The 17,062-nt window shown below is 35.1% G+C and overlaps 1 protein-coding gene across 1 annotated transcript; it reads right to left on the bottom strand.

Moving 5' to 3' along the window:
* Nucleotides 1–9,327: 9,327 nt before the first annotated feature.
* On the bottom strand, nt 9,328–10,981 carry LOC122280021 (ethylene-responsive transcription factor ERF024). The gene has a single exon (XM_043090969.1). It carries the CDS (start codon nt 10,736–10,738, stop codon nt 10,142–10,144), a length of 597 nt encoding a protein of 198 aa, XP_042946903.1. The 5' UTR covers nt 10,739–10,981; the 3' UTR covers nt 9,328–10,141.
* Between the last annotated feature and the right edge of the window lie 6,081 nt (nt 10,982–17,062).

Here is a 17,062-nt window from a genome sequence, read left to right as displayed (position 1 = left end):
GTTTCGGTGTACCGTTTCGGAATTAATTATATATTATATATAAATATTTATATGTATATATAAATTAACAATTAATAAAATAGATACATATATATGTAAGTGTGTGATATGTATATGTATATATATATATAGAAGAATTAAAGATTTATAAAATGAATATATATTGAAAAAAATCACAAATTTGAGTTAAGACACAAAAATAAAGGAAAAAAATTAAAGAATAGACAGATTATTAAAAATAACAATACTTCTAGTGCACGGAAAGAGGTATTTGAATTCTAAAAATACAATTTTATCTATTATTTTTCAACTTATTTACAAAAGAGCTATTTTTATTTTTTTTAATTTTAATTTTAATTTCAGACCAGAATTACTATTTCGGTCGGAATACGGGAATTCCGGCCCGAATTTGGGAATTCCGGCCGGAATTTGACCGGAACGGCTGGAATTTGACCCAGAACGGAATAGATAGTATCTCATTCCGGTCACTATTCAAGGGACGAAAAATTCCGGCCATTCCGGCCGAAACGGAACGATTTTTAAAACATTGTTTAGTACTCTCTCAAGTCCTCTCGCTCTTACAATCAGTTCAAAATTTCTTATTAATTTTATACAATTACTCACGATCAATAAATAATGCAGCAAAAAATGAATAGATCAAGAAGATTTCACTTCTTTTTTCACAATAAAATAAGTAACAAAAAGATGTTATCATCGTCATCTTCATCCTCAACATTTTTTTAATGTTTGAACCCTTAATATTTTGAGAGAAGCTAATCACTTTCTTAAGTCTCCATATACCCCTTAAATTCTCAAGAGAAAAGAAAAATCCAAGAAAAAATGATACAGATTTAGGTCAAGAAAGTAGCAAATTAGATCCAGTTGAGAGAAGGTAATCTGATCCAACAAAGGCAAACATAGCCATTTTCATTTTAGAATAAATAATGCAATTTCATGACTGAAGCAGAAGCGGGATAACCAAACTCCACAGAACAAAAACGCATGCTTTTATTCAATATAAAATAACAATATCGATCCTCGAACATCTTCTATACAAGTTGTCATGATCAATTTAGAGACATCAAAATTTTGCATTCCAGTTCTGGCTTGAGAGGAGCAAGAGATAAAGAGGAGAGAGGGGAGAAAGAGAGAGAGAGAAACCGAACTGAGTGTAACGCTCCTACCATAAATTGTATAAGCAACACACTTGTTATATACATGACTCCTATTGGAGAGTGTAAAACACCCAAAAGCGCTCCATCCGGTCTGGAGGCACTCCCTATGAAGTTATGGGTTTGGAATGGTGTTAAAATTTAATTAGCTCGTTACTCTTTTTCATTATTCGAAAAAAGAAAAGAAAAAGAGAGAGAGAGAGAGAGGATGGAAATAGAATAAGATGTGAAGGATTGTCTGTCAATATGCTAGCTAGGAAGTGGTATACCAACTAGTTTAAAAAACAAGAGGAATATATAGATATATATAGCTTATTGAGTGAATGTAATCCAATTAATAAAGTTGATATGCACAGTAGTGTATGATATGAGCCAAACTACATTATATATATTTTGAAAATTAATGGACATTAATACTCGAAAGTTAGGAAATCAAATTTCAAAAAGCTGATTTTCCAATTTAATCAAGACATGAGTTGTCATCATGTTCTAGCTGGTTGTATCAACGTACGCAAGTCCTTGATCAATTGGCTAAGCCGCAGTATATATAGGCACTAAACAAAAATGGCCCCCATGTCATCCTTAGGCATGAACAGAAGCAGCATAAAATGTTAAATAGCTCAGTCAATAAAGGTTATAATTAGCCTTTATTTGGTGCTTAAACCATCGATTAATGTGCCTAATTATCACTTTTATTGACTTCTTATATTGATGGAGTTTCGCCCACTGTCCGTCCTTTTAAAGTAAGTAAATATGTTGCCCCATATATAATAATCATGTAGTATCTATCATATATAAGCTTTTCTACTCGCCTGTCTAGCTAGCTCTGGTTACATATTTATGTCTGTGGCCGGGCCATACATGCATTAACTGTAATTGGAAACACATGAGTAATATATATTTATATATATGGTATGTTTTTTTAGTCATAAACTTATATGATGGTGCATGGAGTACTAGTACATGCAAACCTAATTAATGGCGGCTTGCTATGTAGAAGTCACTTATAATCTATCATGAGGCGTTTTTCATCCTGGCAAGTATATAGTACTATATATATAGTACTTTAATGACATGCGAATTTAAATATATTAAATATCTTTTTTTGAAAGTGAAAACCATTAATTTAAAAGTTAAAATGTGTCACATAAGTACTAGTCGGGGTAATTGTGGCTAAACATAAGTACTACGCTATTGCGCATAATCTAGCTAGATATATATCAGCCATACTTGTTCTATATATATATATATATCTGAAAAAGATTAATTAGCAATTAATTATATATAGTTAGGTGGCATATATAATTTAAGTAACTTAATTTTTTGAAGTGATTGGCTTATAAAACTAAGTAAAATGAGTCACACAAGTTGGTATGATTATGGATAAACTACCGTGACATGATGATTATTGCTCATGCTATTTTCTTTTTTAAGATTATAGTTTAATATTGCGCCTCATACTCTAGATATTAGCCGCCCTATATTTTTCATGTGCTGTATCTTAACATGAGGGATTAATTAGCAATCGTCATGAGGGTAGTACTAGCTCCTTTGATTTTTCTTTCATATGTAGGCCGTATACGTATAAGAAAAACATAAAGAAGACTGATGCAGTGAAAAAAAGAATGAAAATTCAGAGTAAAGAAATGAAGAGTACTGAGAAAAGTAGTATTGAGAGGAAATCAAGAATAAATATATTCATTTCTGTAAAACTTGTTACATACAGCAAAGGTTATTCATTGTCGTATATATAGTCCAAATGAAATAGCATCTTAAAGCATATTCTGTACAAAAATGGAAAGAAGGAATATAAACAGTTGGCTGTACAAAATCGTGCATAACAGAAAAGATTCCAAAACAGAGTAGAATTTCATCAGGTGGGGTCTCTAGAATGTTCTTCCAGCTCATCTTTCTCTAATGTCTTTTGCTCCTTCCAGCATACCAGATGATTCATGCCTTGTTGGTGTTGCTGACTGTGTGTTAGCTCATTTGGTTGCTTCCTACATTTTGACAGCCCTCCACAAGATGGAGAGTAGATATCTTCTACTCCCATCTTGAACAAGTGAGAGTAAAAGCTGGTTGAACATAATGGCTTAGTTAATATGTTAGCAACTTGTGAGTTACTACTTACATGCTCTGTAATCACACTGCCATTTTGAATTTTGTCACTAATTAGATGACAATCAAGCTCTATATGCTTGGTTCTCTCTTGAAAAATAGGGTTGGCCGCTATATATAATGCTGCTTGATTGTCACAAGATAATGATGCTGCTTGATGATGAGGTATTCGTAGGTCATTCAGCAGATATCTAAGCCATGATAGCTCACAACAAACATTGGCCATAGCCCTATATTCAGCTTCTGCTGAGAACCTAGAAATTGTATCTTGCTTCTTTGATTTCCAGGAAACTAAAGAGCTGCCAATAAAAACACAATACCCTGTTATTGACCTTCTTGTGTCCAGACATGTCCCCCAATCCGAGTCACTATAGGCTCTAAGTTGTAAATTAGATGTTGAAGGGAAAAGAAGACCTTGAGCTGGTGCCCTTTTTATGTATCTTAGCACTTTGTGGGCAGCACTTAAATGTGGCACTCTAGGATCTTGCATGTATTGACTAAGCAATTGTACTGAGTATGCCAAGTCAGGTCTTGTGACAGTCAAATAAAGTAACATTCCAACAAGTCTTCTATAGATAAAAGGATTTGACAATGGTTCTCCTTGATCTTTTGAAATCTTCATGTTTTGATCCAATGGTATTTTGACTGGTGTCACTCTAATTTTCCCTGAGTCAACCAAGATATCCAATGTATATTTTCTTTGACAAATGTGAATCCCCTTTCTAGACCTTGCCACTTCTATGCCAATAAAATATTTTAAAGTTCCCAAGTCTTTAATCTTGAATCTGTCATCAAGTGATTTTTTGAGAGAACGAATGAGTATTTTTTGCTTCTTATAAACAAACTATAATCTGCCTTAGATTGTTGAAATCCTTGTTGGATGATAAAAGAAGACAGCTTTGAATATCATTGTCGAGATGCCTATTTTAGGCCATACAAACTCTTGTTAAGCTTGAAAACTTTTGACTGATTGCTCATGGAATACCCTGGTGGCAGCTCTATATAAACTTCCTCATCTAAGTTGATGCAAATACCAGCCTTTGATTGCTACCACAGCAAGTAGAGTTCTCACAGTCACCATTTTAGCTACATGTGAGAAAGTTTCATGGTGATCTAGACCTTCTAGCTGTGTATAACCTTTGGCTACTAGTCTAGCTTTGTCTTTCTCAATTGTCCCATCTGCATTGAACTTAATTCTGTAAAATCCACTTACATCTTATGGCTACTTTTCCAGGAGGCAAATCTATCACAACCCAAGTATCATTCAACTCTAAAGCCTTTATTTTAGCATTCATGGCATCTCTCCATTCATTACACTTAACATCTTTTTTGTATAAATGGGGTTCAATGTGTGTGGAAATGGATGAAACAAAAGCCTTATGCAAAGCTGATAATTTGTGATATGATAAAGTAGCACAAAGAGGAAAGGGAGCACCTGAAATGGCAGAGCCTTTCTTCTTGTCAAACTCTTGTGAATGGGACGGTGAGGAGACTTGTTGACAGACAAAATACTGCAAGTGAGAAGGAGCTCTCCTACTTCTAGTGGATCTACGAGGCAAAGAAGGATTTATGAAGGTGGTTTGTGTTGAATCAAAGAGTTGAATGGAGTTATTTTCATGTAATGGTTCATTGTTTTGGTGCATGTTTTCTGCAGATTCTGTTGAAGGCTGGAAAATCTAAATTGTAGGATAATTTAGATCAATATTGGCTGGATGAGAGTATGCAAGATTATTAGGACTAGATAGATAGTGTTCAGGTTCCACATGCTGACTCTTGAAAGGAAAAATATTTTCATAGAAAACAACATTTCTAGAAATAAAAACTTTGTTTGATTCAATGTCTAGCAACTTGTAACCTTTTATACCAAAAGGGTATCCAAGAAAGACACACTTTCTTGCTCTTGAGTCAAATTTAATTTGTGTCTATTGTGTGTGAGAGTGGATGTAAAAGTAAGACATCCAAAAACTCTAAGATAAGAGTAAGATGGTTTGCTTTTAAATAGAAATTCGAAGGGAGTTTTCTGGTTAAGGAGTGGAGTAGGAGTTCTATTTATGAGAAAAACAGCAGTCAAGATGCAGTCATTCCAGTGTTTCATTGAAATTCCACTTTGAAACTTCAAGGCTCTAGCCACATTTAGTATATGTTGGTGTTTTCTTTCAGCTATGACATTTTGTTGGGGTGTTTCTACATATGTCCTTTGGTGAATGATGCATTTCTTTGAGTAAAATTCATTCATGTTAAATTCTCCACCATTATCACTCCTAATTATCTTGATTTTTGCTTCAAATTGGGTTTCTATAATGTGGCAAAAACTTTGTAAGGCATTAGAGGCTTCAGATTTATGTTTAAGCATGTAGATCCAAGTGCATCGGCTAAAGTCATCCACAATGGTGAAAAAGTATCTTAATCCATCATAGGCTATTTCATTACAAGGTCCCCACAAGTCACAATGAACAAGTTCAAAACAGATTTTAGATTTGTGTGACTAACATTAAAAGGCAGCTTATGCAACTTGGCTAAAGGGCATATGGAGCATGGTTCTTTTGTGCTTGTAGGCACGATTACATGATCAAGATTTAATAAATTCAACCTAGAATTTGAAGGGTGTCCTAGTCTATAGTGCCATAGATTAAAAACTTCTAGTTTGGTGATGACAGAGGCTGATATGGTAGTTTTGTTGGCAAAAACAGGTAAGAAGTCAATCAAAGCTGCAAGAGAGACTTCTTCTTGCAGCAAGTGATACAAACCTTGCCTCACTTTAACCACTCCAATCATTTTCCAACTCAAAAGGTCCTGCACAAAACAAGATTGAGAAGAAAAAATAAGGCAACATTTTGATGCTTCAATTAGTTTTCGAGCAGAGATAAGATTGAATGAAAAAGATAGAACATATAAAACTTCATCCAAAGACAATGTCTCTGTCAATTTAATTGTTCCTATGTGAGTGACAGGGACTATATGTCCATTTGGAAGAGCAACTAAGTGTGAAATGGTTTCCTTAATGGTTGTAAAAAATGAAGGAGAGCAGATCATGTGATCTGTAGCTCCAGTATCCATGATCCATGAAATGTTAGAAGCATGCTTTGGCTTGGTGTTGCAAGTAGAGAGACAAAAGGAAATACTAGAAATTTTTGGCATATTAGGCTCACTTGAAGAAGATGATATGAGGGTTTGGACATGATTTGCTGAATGAGTGTTCTATGTCTGTAGCAATGCCATGAGTTGACCATATTGCTCCTGAGTTAGTGACACTTGGTTGTTGTTATTAGTTTGCTCCTGGCCAGTAGTCATAAGTGTTGAAGCTTGATTTGCAGTTGCAGCAGCTCGTGGTTTGCCATATAGTTTACGACTTGAGGGATAGCCATGGATTTTGAAGCACTTCTCTACTGTATGACCTGGTATATGACAATGTGAACACACTGGTTTTTCAAGGCTAGCTTTAAAATACCTTTCAATGGAGTGACCAGATATTTTGCAGTGGGTACAGAAATACTTCTTTTGAGGTCCCCCATTTTGTCTTCCTGTTTCTCTTAGTGCCAAACGTCCCATTAAAACCATGGTCTCAGTGGTTGGTACATCAAGAGAAATGTGTCTTCTCTTTTCCTCTTGTTGAATGAGTGAGTATACCTTGTTTAAACTAGAAAAATGTTTGACTAAAAGTATTTGGGCCTTAATGCCTTTGAATGAGTCATTGAGACCCATAACAAATTTCATCACCCAATCTCTTTCTTAATTACTCACCACTGTTTTTAAACCTCCACAGGTATAGTTTGGAATGGATTCATAATTTATGAGTTCATCAAGAAGAGTTTTCAGTTTTGAGAAATACATACTTACAGAGTCCTGATTTTGCATTAAAGCTGATATTCCTTGCTTCACCTCATAAATTCTCGGAGCATTTTGTTGTGCCAAGCGTTGTTCAAGATTCGGCCAAAGTTGATGTGTTGTTTCAGCGTAGAGAGTACTGGCTTTGATGTCAACAAACATGGTATTTTGCAGCTAAGTGATGACAATATCATTGCAACGAAGCCAATGGTCAATTAAAGGGTTGTTTGGATCATGTGGTTCAAAAATACTACCATATAGAGAAACGAATATTGCTATAATTTCAATGAAGAATTTTCCCACACTTTATTGATGGAATTTCTGTTCTATATATACAGAGTGATCAAGAGAGTAATTTAGGAAGCATATACATATTAAGGCTAATTCTATGCTACTATTACATTATACAGCTATAGAAATTAAACTTAGAAACAACTCCCAATCTAGAAATAAATGAGAGAATATTTGACTTGAGTTTAGGCTAGACATGTTCTATTTTGGTCTGGGCAGGATCCACGCATGCTTCCCTTATACAATGAACCCCAACTTATTTTTTATTCTAAGAGCCCTTTTTATGGATCTTGCCCATGAATGATAGTTGCTTGAGTCTAGCATTTGTGTGACAAGTAGGGATCCAGAATTATCATTACTGCCAATGAAGAATGGACTGTTTGGCTGAGAAGGATCCATGGGTAAAAAAATATTTGTGTTTTGATTTTGATTTTGAGTGTTTGGTTGAGGTGGATCGATGGGGTTTGTATTTGTGATTGGATTTTCAGGTTCGTCCATAAGATTTCACTTCTCTGGCTCTTATACCATATAAGAAAAACATAAAGAAGACTGATGCAGTGAAAGAAAGAATGAAAATTCAGAGTAAAGAAATGAAGAGTACTGAGAAAAGTAGTGTTAAGAGGAAATCAAGAATAAACTATTCATTTATATAAAAACTGTTACATATAGCAAAGGTTATTCACTGTCGTATATATAGTCCAAATGAAATAGCATCTTAAAGCATATTCTGTACAAAAATGGAAAGAAGGAATATAAACAGCTGGCTGTACAAAATCGTGCATAACAGAAAAGATTCCAAAATAGAGTAGAATTTCATCAGGTGGGATCTCTAGAATGTTTCTCTAGCTCATCTTTCTCTAGTGCCTTTTGCTCCTTCTAGCATACCAGATAATTCATGCGTTGTTGATATTGCTGGCTATGTGTTAGCTCCTTTGGTTGCTTCCCACATTTTGACAAAACGTACGTATGGTAATTAATTAGACGTACGTACGTACCACGCCTGCTTTAATATTTACACTTTATATGTTAATTAACTTCATTATAAAGTTGTTTAGGAAAAAATGAATATATCCAAAAAGCTTTTCATAAGGTGATGTACGTACGTGTGCCAAGAATGGTTTGATACGGGAGAGATGAACTTTTGATGTTACACACGCATTTATTTTGGTACAAAAATTAGGAGCGCGCGGGTGCTAATTATTAACATTAATATTCCAACTAGCTAGCTAGATAGGCTTCTTGATATAAGATTAATTTTATGCTTTATTAATTAAAAAGTTAAATTTTCATCTGATCGAACAAAGCTAGCTCCATGATCTTCCAAGTGCTAAGATTAATTATGTCTAGGTACTGCGTATACCATTGTTTATAAACCACATCCGCTTCCTGCTTCCCACTAACCCTCTCAGTCTAATCTCTTTGCAATCCCACTTCCTAAACTGAAAACTGCCATATATATTATTTCTGGATCTTGGGAGCCCTACTACTAGTCCTACGATGCATGACTTTTGTGGACCCCGTCGAATGGTCGAAGCTAGGTGAAGGGTCACCATCCATCTCGAATTCCATGGTAATTTCTATCCCCCACTGTCGAGTGTCACGTCGTACGAACCAAACTGGTGAAAATGACATGTCAACAGAGGGTAAGGTGGGCCATAATTACCTTTTGAGAAGCTCCATCGATCCTAACAATTATCACATATTAAGTATATATGGTTGGAAGGAAATATTGAAGTCATGTACGTAATTAACTACAAGGTTAGAGGAAATATATAAAATGCCCCCAAAAATATCAACATCTTGATTGTTTTGTTGACTAGGCTCCCCAACTTACATGCTTTTCTTCACCAAACCATTCATCCTATTTTTGCTTAATATGGAACCTCGGGTACAGAACAATGAAATGAAGATATATCGGGCATCCCAACAATTATAGAAACCTTTCCATTAGCATTGCTATTGCAAAACTGAATCTAATCGTGTGTTTTTAGCATGATGTGTGGTTCTGGCTAGTATTATAACAGAAGTTTAGAGCGTCGATTGAGATGGGGACTCATTATGCAGCAAGTATAGACGCATGGTAATTATGATGCAAATTGAGGTGCTGTTTATGATTCAGTTCCTGGGAATATAGTGATTTTCGAAGACTATTATCTGAAATTTCTTATGGATTCCTTAAGATCTTCTGGAAGCTGGACGTTGCAAATTTAGTTGGTGGCAGTTAATGGTGGTATGAACAACTTCATGTACATTAAATTTTAGCTAAAGCTTTCTTTTGTATATTTTATTTGAGTTTCAATCAAAGCATAGTAACCAGGAATCGAGATCAACACCTTTCTTTTAATAAGAGGCGAATTTAATGTGATTTAATTTTTCCGCTTATTCTTCTGGCGAGGATTGGATGTATATATAATAAGTTTCAGTCTCGATCGGATGAAATCAACTCAGCTGAGCTATGAATTACATATGTAAGAACGTTTCTTTGATCTCATCGTGCGACTCTTAAAGGATGAAAACTTGCATCTGGAAGTTGCAGAAAGAGAAATTCCCAATACACAATCCTGCACCGTTTATTAAAACATACAAGCCAGTACTACAACCATGCATTGATTGATGTTGTCATGTTGCATTCTAAGTTTTCAATGGAACACCGCGTACGCGTATATTATTGACGCTGGTTTCTTCATGTTTTGTTTTGGCGGAAAATTTCTAATATTGTAGATATATATAGCAGTTCAAGGAAATTTCCAAAGGTTCTGATACTCGGCGTTTTCAGCATCATCGCCTGCAATGTCCAAGCGAGGTGGGCTAAGAAGCATTCCTTGAGCCATATTCACAAGAACATTGGGCATGTCAAAGATCAAATCCTCATCAACAAATCCATCAAAATCTGGTATTTCTGGCTCAAGTGTGCTTCGCGCCCCACCACCCTCATTTCCGGTTGAAGCATCTCTTGCAGCCCCCATAGCAGCTGCTGCAGCCCCTAGAGCGGCGGCTGCAGAGGCTGCTGCTGCTTGGATATCGCGTGGGGAAGTGGAGGCGGGCACGGGCAAAGAAGAGGCTGAGTTGGGAAAGTTAAGTTCAGTACGTTGACCCTTGAGGGCAATCGCTGCCACATCATAAGCAACTGCAGCCATTTCAGGTGTAGGAAATGTGCCTAGCCAGATTCTATTCGGCTTTCTGGGCTCGCGAATTTCGGACACCCATTTTCCAGTAGTTCGACGCCTTACTCCACGATAAACTGGGTGACGCCCGCTAGTGGGAGGTGCTGACCCGGCAGTAACAGAGGCATTGCTGCCACTTGCTTCACTTCCGCCGTGGTAATAATGCATGGTGTTTCACTAGGATGAGGAAGATTGGCGGGAAGTTGAGATTGGATCGTTGGAGGCCGAAAGAAGCCATTTATGGTGGATGAAAATTTAGGGCAAAACATGGTTGCAGAGCAAGGAAATCTGAGGAGAAAGTGCTAACCAGTTGTTTATGAACTGCGCTAGCTGAGGATGGGTGTGTAAGCCAGCTTTGTGTCGGACACCTGGGTAGGACTATATTGTTTTTGCGGCAAAAAAACTATTTAATTAACGTCAACATGCAACAGTAGTGTTTTTGGGCCGAGAGGGAATGCACTCATCCAAAAAAGAACCCTAACCACTACTATACATTGCACATCACCTCTACAGTACCTGTTGTAAGTAAATCAAATATCTAGGGTTTCAGAGGAGACATCACTTATTGGATCGCCTCTCGTCACCAATACAAGACCGGCCATATAATTAAGATCTCTAACAGTGAAATAGCCTTCATTGAAATATCAGCATTTTAGCATGTGAAATCAAGAATTTTCATTTCAAACTCAAAATTCTTATCTCATCATTATAATTTTTTCAAATTTTTATACAAAATATAATAAATAATTCAATTTTTTTTTTAACTTTTTCAAATTTAAAAAAAAAATAATAATATCAAAATATAATATTTTATTTTAAAATTCAAAATTTTCATATCAAAATTCTCACTTACCAAACCATACCTAAATTACATGCTTCAGTACTCTAATTTGATATCGACTGCGTGCTATGCTTGGATATATATCCCCGGTTCAATACAACATATAAACCCTTTGCATGAGGATTAAAAGATATTGATCGATAGCTAGAATCTGAATGCTTAAAGCCAACCCAAAATACTATAGTACGGAAAAAGACCTAGAAATTCCAGATTTCCGGTCTTTGTTTAACATATATCGATCACATGGCATTAAGTTGTGTGATTATTCCTTTCTTCTAGTTCATTCAACTATCTCTAATTTGTTATCTCCGGCTTTAATTTTGGTGATAAATTACTATATTCACTATATCATGTACGTAAATGATACGTGCAGAGTGCGTGGAAGTACTGCAACGCCAAATTTTTGATATTCAAATAAAGAAGCTAGAAGTAATGCAGTGTCGATCGATTGCAACCTAGCTAGCTACCCGAGTCCTAATATGCACCTTGCAAGTACGTTGTGAAGTGTTTAATTCATATCTTTGAAGGTAGATATCTGAGATGTTTTCAGATGTTAACCCAATTACTTCATCAAAATCTGAAGTAATATATATGTCTAATTAACGGTGATTCCACTATATATATATATATATTTCCTTCAAACATGCATACGTTTTTTCTCTTTCTTTTTTTAAGGGAGGGGCCGTCCGTACGTAGTAGATCTTCCAAATAATGATTTCGTTACCGATTTGCCATGCGATAACTCAAAAGGAAAAGGATTATTCAGAGGAGAAGAACCAAATTAAAAGTACATAACCTGAACAAGACTTATAAAGACCACAAATTAAGTAAATTCTCCTTCAAAAGCCAGTACCATCTTCTTATACCAACCCACTGACCTCCCAAACACGTTTAATCGCGGTATTGTTATGAATTCTAGCCTTTAGTACATGAACCCGATAATCGGTATCATCACACCTTGACCAACAACGTTCGGGAATCTCCAACTTGCAAGCAACCAACATATATACATATATATATATATATATATATATATTACATCTAAGCAATTGCATAAACAAAAACATATAATAAACAATTGTAACATTATGGATCAAGACAGCAGACCTTATTTAATAATTAATTACGTACCCTTTTTAGTAAAAATAAGGAAGACAAGACTAGAATTTCCAAAATCTAACAGTTAATTTGGGACGTCTTAGCACTGCCGTACGTCTTATTTTAATTCCGTGTTTGCATGCCCATCTAGTACGTGAACTGGATCTAATTAATAAAGATCGATGCTGTTCTCCAATATTTTCAATTCCGCAACAAAGCAAGCATTCTGCATGTAGAACTGCTTATTCATCTTGAGTTTTTGTAGGAGTTCAGTCTGTTTTTATTTAATTAATGTACAAGCTAAATTAAAAATTATCCTCTTTTGAATTTGCCAAGTGCCTTTCGTCCGTACAACTCCCAAAATAAAATGAGTAAAGTAGTACTACTTTTATTATGTCGACGAGTGACTAATTAATTAATTATTTAAGCTAGCAGTGTGCGGATTCAAATCTTTGGGGCCACCTTTCTTAATCCATTTGCGCCGAGTTTCAGGGGTAGAGATCAGCTATATATGTGGCTCGTGCACTACGTACCAACCCAACCAATACGCCAAGAGCTAGCCACGCTTTTGATGCGATGAGACATTATTAGCGATCGAGAGGTCCCAGTTTTAAAGGATGTTAACGTTGTTAATCATGTGGAGTTTTATCAAGGAGTACTTTATCCGCAAAAATGTTTTAATTTTGACTGTGAACATATCTACTAATTAAGAAAATATCAATGGTTATTGTTCACTTTGAATAATATATGCTGCATGCGCGCGGATGCTCCGTGTGTGTTGCTATTTTTCGTAGGTTGTAGCTAGCGAGTCTGCCGCAGCCGCGTGAAAACATTGCATATATATGTCTTAATTAGAGCCGTGTTTCTGTCATGCGTAGCTCGGTTCTGCCGCGGCCGCGTAAAACGTAATCTTTGGGCAGTGTTTGGTTACGAATTTCAGATCGACCCCCCAACTGCGGCTTTTGGCCATTCTTTTTAGTAATGATTCCTTCGTTTGAAATATATATATATATATATAGCTATGCATGGTTAAGTTTCTACATCAGTATATCCACTAGCTAGCTAGCTAATTTATTAATAATTCGCAGGCATGGACGGTTAGTAATTAATTTTCCAAATCTAAATTGTTATACATTAATATATTTATCATCTAATTACTCCGGCCTATCTCAGTAATAACTATATATTAAATCAAAGATCTATATATATATATATATATATTCTCATAATCATTAATTATAAATTTCTTGAATTTGTTTGGATCTGAATTAATATTGTACCCGAATATTTTATGTTGTTTAGAGAAAAACATGGGAGGCCTAATTTATATTGGCCTAGACAATTTATATACAATTAAGGTATAACGATTGCTTCCGCACTTGCAATAAGTGATCAGTAATCCCATTAATTAGTTAATGTGTAACGACCTGCTTTTGTAACAATCCTATTGCACGGGTTCGATTACAGTAACAATTGATCATGTGTATAATATATTGTGGATGCCGGATGGTTCTCATGCACGCATGCAAGGCCATATTTAATTTTTAATTTTGATTTGCAAGAGAAGAGTGATATTCTTCTTGAAATTAACGACGTTGTTCATTTATTTATTTATTATTTGCGAGCGTGCAACCTCCCGTCCATATGTATACATGATCCGGCAAATTAATCACATGATAAAGATAAGTCATCAAAACAACTAAAAAACCATTCGTACTATGTACGTACTCATGTTGTATCATAATGTGAACTCCATGCATGAAGTGTTGATCATGATCAGGCGCATCATGATGAAGTTTCAAGTAGGCACAGTACTCGATCACACAGAAATATGGTTTACTTGTAGCCTCAAAAAGGCTGAATTGCATGAGAATACCCACAATTGAAAATACAATGATAATCACAACAGACTCCATACCCATGCACGGACGTGATATTCAGAACAGACTCCATACCCATATATATTTGGCTGACGTACGAGATCGATCATCATCGATCTTGCATTTCTCGCTCGCCAAGTGTAATAAATTATGCATGCAATTAGTATTAATTCCAAACGAGTTTGAGTAAGATCGAAGCAGAGAAACAATTCCTAGTCCAAGATCTTGATGAATTGTTACGGGAGCTAGCGTTCTGGTGTTTAATTGGCCTGAGTCTGGACCGCGTATTAACCAAAGAAAATATTTTGTTACAATTTTTATCTCCAACATTTATAATTATAATTTGGATGTTTTCAAAATCAACTGATAATTAAAGTGGCCTGAAACCCGATTTGGCCCGGCCCAGATGATCATTTTCTTAATAATACCAGCTGGCTGAAATGACTTGCTTAATTATAATTTGCTCTGAACGGATTAGCTGTGGGCTTACTATTGAAGCTTGGTGATCCATCGGCACAGTTTCTTTTTTTTTTACTTATTATGTTCGTATAACGCCGATCGGGGATCTAATAATCCGATCAAGCTCTTCAACTTTTTTCTTTCTCTAAGCCTAAGGCATGCATGCAATATTCAGCTATCTGGAAATTAAACACTTAATATTATAAGAAAATTCAATTATAATTATAAATAATTCTTTAATGTAATTTGAACTTTTCTTTTTTGCTATAAATATTATTAATGAAAATTTCAACTAAAAGTGTTTGGATCGACTTGAATAATGATAAGCCTAAAATCGTATATATACTGGAATCATGCTTGCTGAATACGTCGTGCATATGAATGGAGAAGATACAAACACATCTTATTTATAGGAATGTAATTAACGAAACTGTGGTGAATGATATCTGCATTGTCTAAAAGAAAAAAATAAAATAAAATAATTATAACTATTTTTTTTTTTTAAATGACTAATTATAAACATCACAAATCCCTTTAAATTATAAATCTAAATGAGACTCGGGAGTAACATATATAAACCGTCCAATTACTAAGCACATCCAAGCAGCTAGCCTTCAAGTAATAATAAAAGATACAAATTAAACTACGTACCAAGCTATATATATATATATATATGTATGTATGTATGTATGTATATGGACGAGCTAGACGGCCTGTCTATATGTGATGGAGTTTAAAGATTCAAACTTCTGCTAACAAAAAGATTCTTCTTTAATTAGTACTGAAATCAAATCATCTAATTAACTTTCTTGTGTTACATTATTAATTAAGCTTTTTTTCGGGGTGACAACTCACTCCCATATACCGATATGACAACTTTTAACTACAATCAAACAAAAGGGTTTGGCTTGGTTGGCAATTCCGGCTCCTGCCGGATGTTTTCCGGCCAGCAATCGAGTTCTTGTTTGACTAATAATCTCCACTCTCCCCCCTAGTGCACCAAAGGCCTTCTGTAAACCCTTTTTCATGTCACATAATTCCTTCCTTCATGCTATTGCTCTGTACGTAATTATTGATCAATCCCTGTCGTTAGGTTTCATTATCATGCAGCATATTATATGGGGTCCGAAGCCATCATGCGACATTGGGACCCACAATGGATCTCAATGAATCAGAATTTCTTACCACCTTATGTATGGTGACAACCATTTATCAGCTGCAATTTTAATTCTGAAAAATATTAACTTTATTTTACTATATGCTAATATTATAATCATGTGCATGGGGCCCTTCATATGACCACGGCACAGATCTAGCGGCTGGTAACACCTCCCTGGGATGCCATTTATATGGATAGTTGCATGACATGCCACTTTTGCAAAGATAATGGTTTATATTATTATATTTTTATGATATGATTAGATGTAACATGCCCACTAGTCGAATTAGTCACTAAAACCATCTTATTAGCGTTTTATCAAATCAGTCTAAAGAAAGATTTTCCTTTTTAATTATTTGATTTAATAGCTAGCCAGCCAGCACATCTATCTATCAAGCTGATCGATCATCTTAATGAACAAGCGTATCTTTTCTTTTCTTTTCTTTTTATTGTTGTTAATATATATATATATATATATATATATCCACCTCTTTTAGTCAGTTTCTGGTTAGCAAGTAGTTGTTAGAAGCGCAGAATGACTCATTGGTGATGATGGGTCACGTTTAAGTGATCGGTGGAGACAGATGTTCCTATTGAAAGTTTATAATATTTAACTTGCGATCCATGATTGGTTAAGGTTTTTAATTGTCACGTACGTATTCAAGCTGTCCCCATTAAACCAGGTTCCTCCCACTCCGCTGAAGTTTTAGAAAAGTTTATGAAGGACTACTAGTGCTAGCTATTCGTACATCCAAAATACTGAGATTTGACTGAAATATCTGTTTACTTTCTTTTTTTTTTTCTCCCAATTTTTGAAGTTTTTTAGAAGATGATCAGTTATAAAAATAATTTCTAATTCAAACAAAATTTAAAAAAAAAAATTAAAAAGTAAAAAACTCGGATCAAATTTCGGTATTTTTGGTGTCCAAATATATATAATCTTCCTAACTAATCAAATGACGCTCGCTAAAGCAGTAAGCTGGTTAAAAACTACTAAAATTAACAGTTCAATATATAATTAATTAACAGTTCATGTAATTTTTAGTATCTTTAAA

This window comes from Carya illinoinensis, chromosome 10 (genome assembly GCF_018687715.1).
Source record: "Carya illinoinensis cultivar Pawnee chromosome 10, C.illinoinensisPawnee_v1, whole genome shotgun sequence".
NCBI lineage: Eukaryota > Viridiplantae > Streptophyta > Magnoliopsida > Fagales > Juglandaceae > Carya > Carya illinoinensis.
This window is presented reverse-complemented; position numbering and strand designations above follow the sequence as displayed.

What these genes read in the sequence shown, in the direction of transcription:
- LOC122280021 (XM_043090969.1), bottom strand. Translation starts at nt 10,738, where the DNA reads ATGCATTATTACCACGGCGGAAGTGAAGCAAGTGGCAGCAATGCCTCT.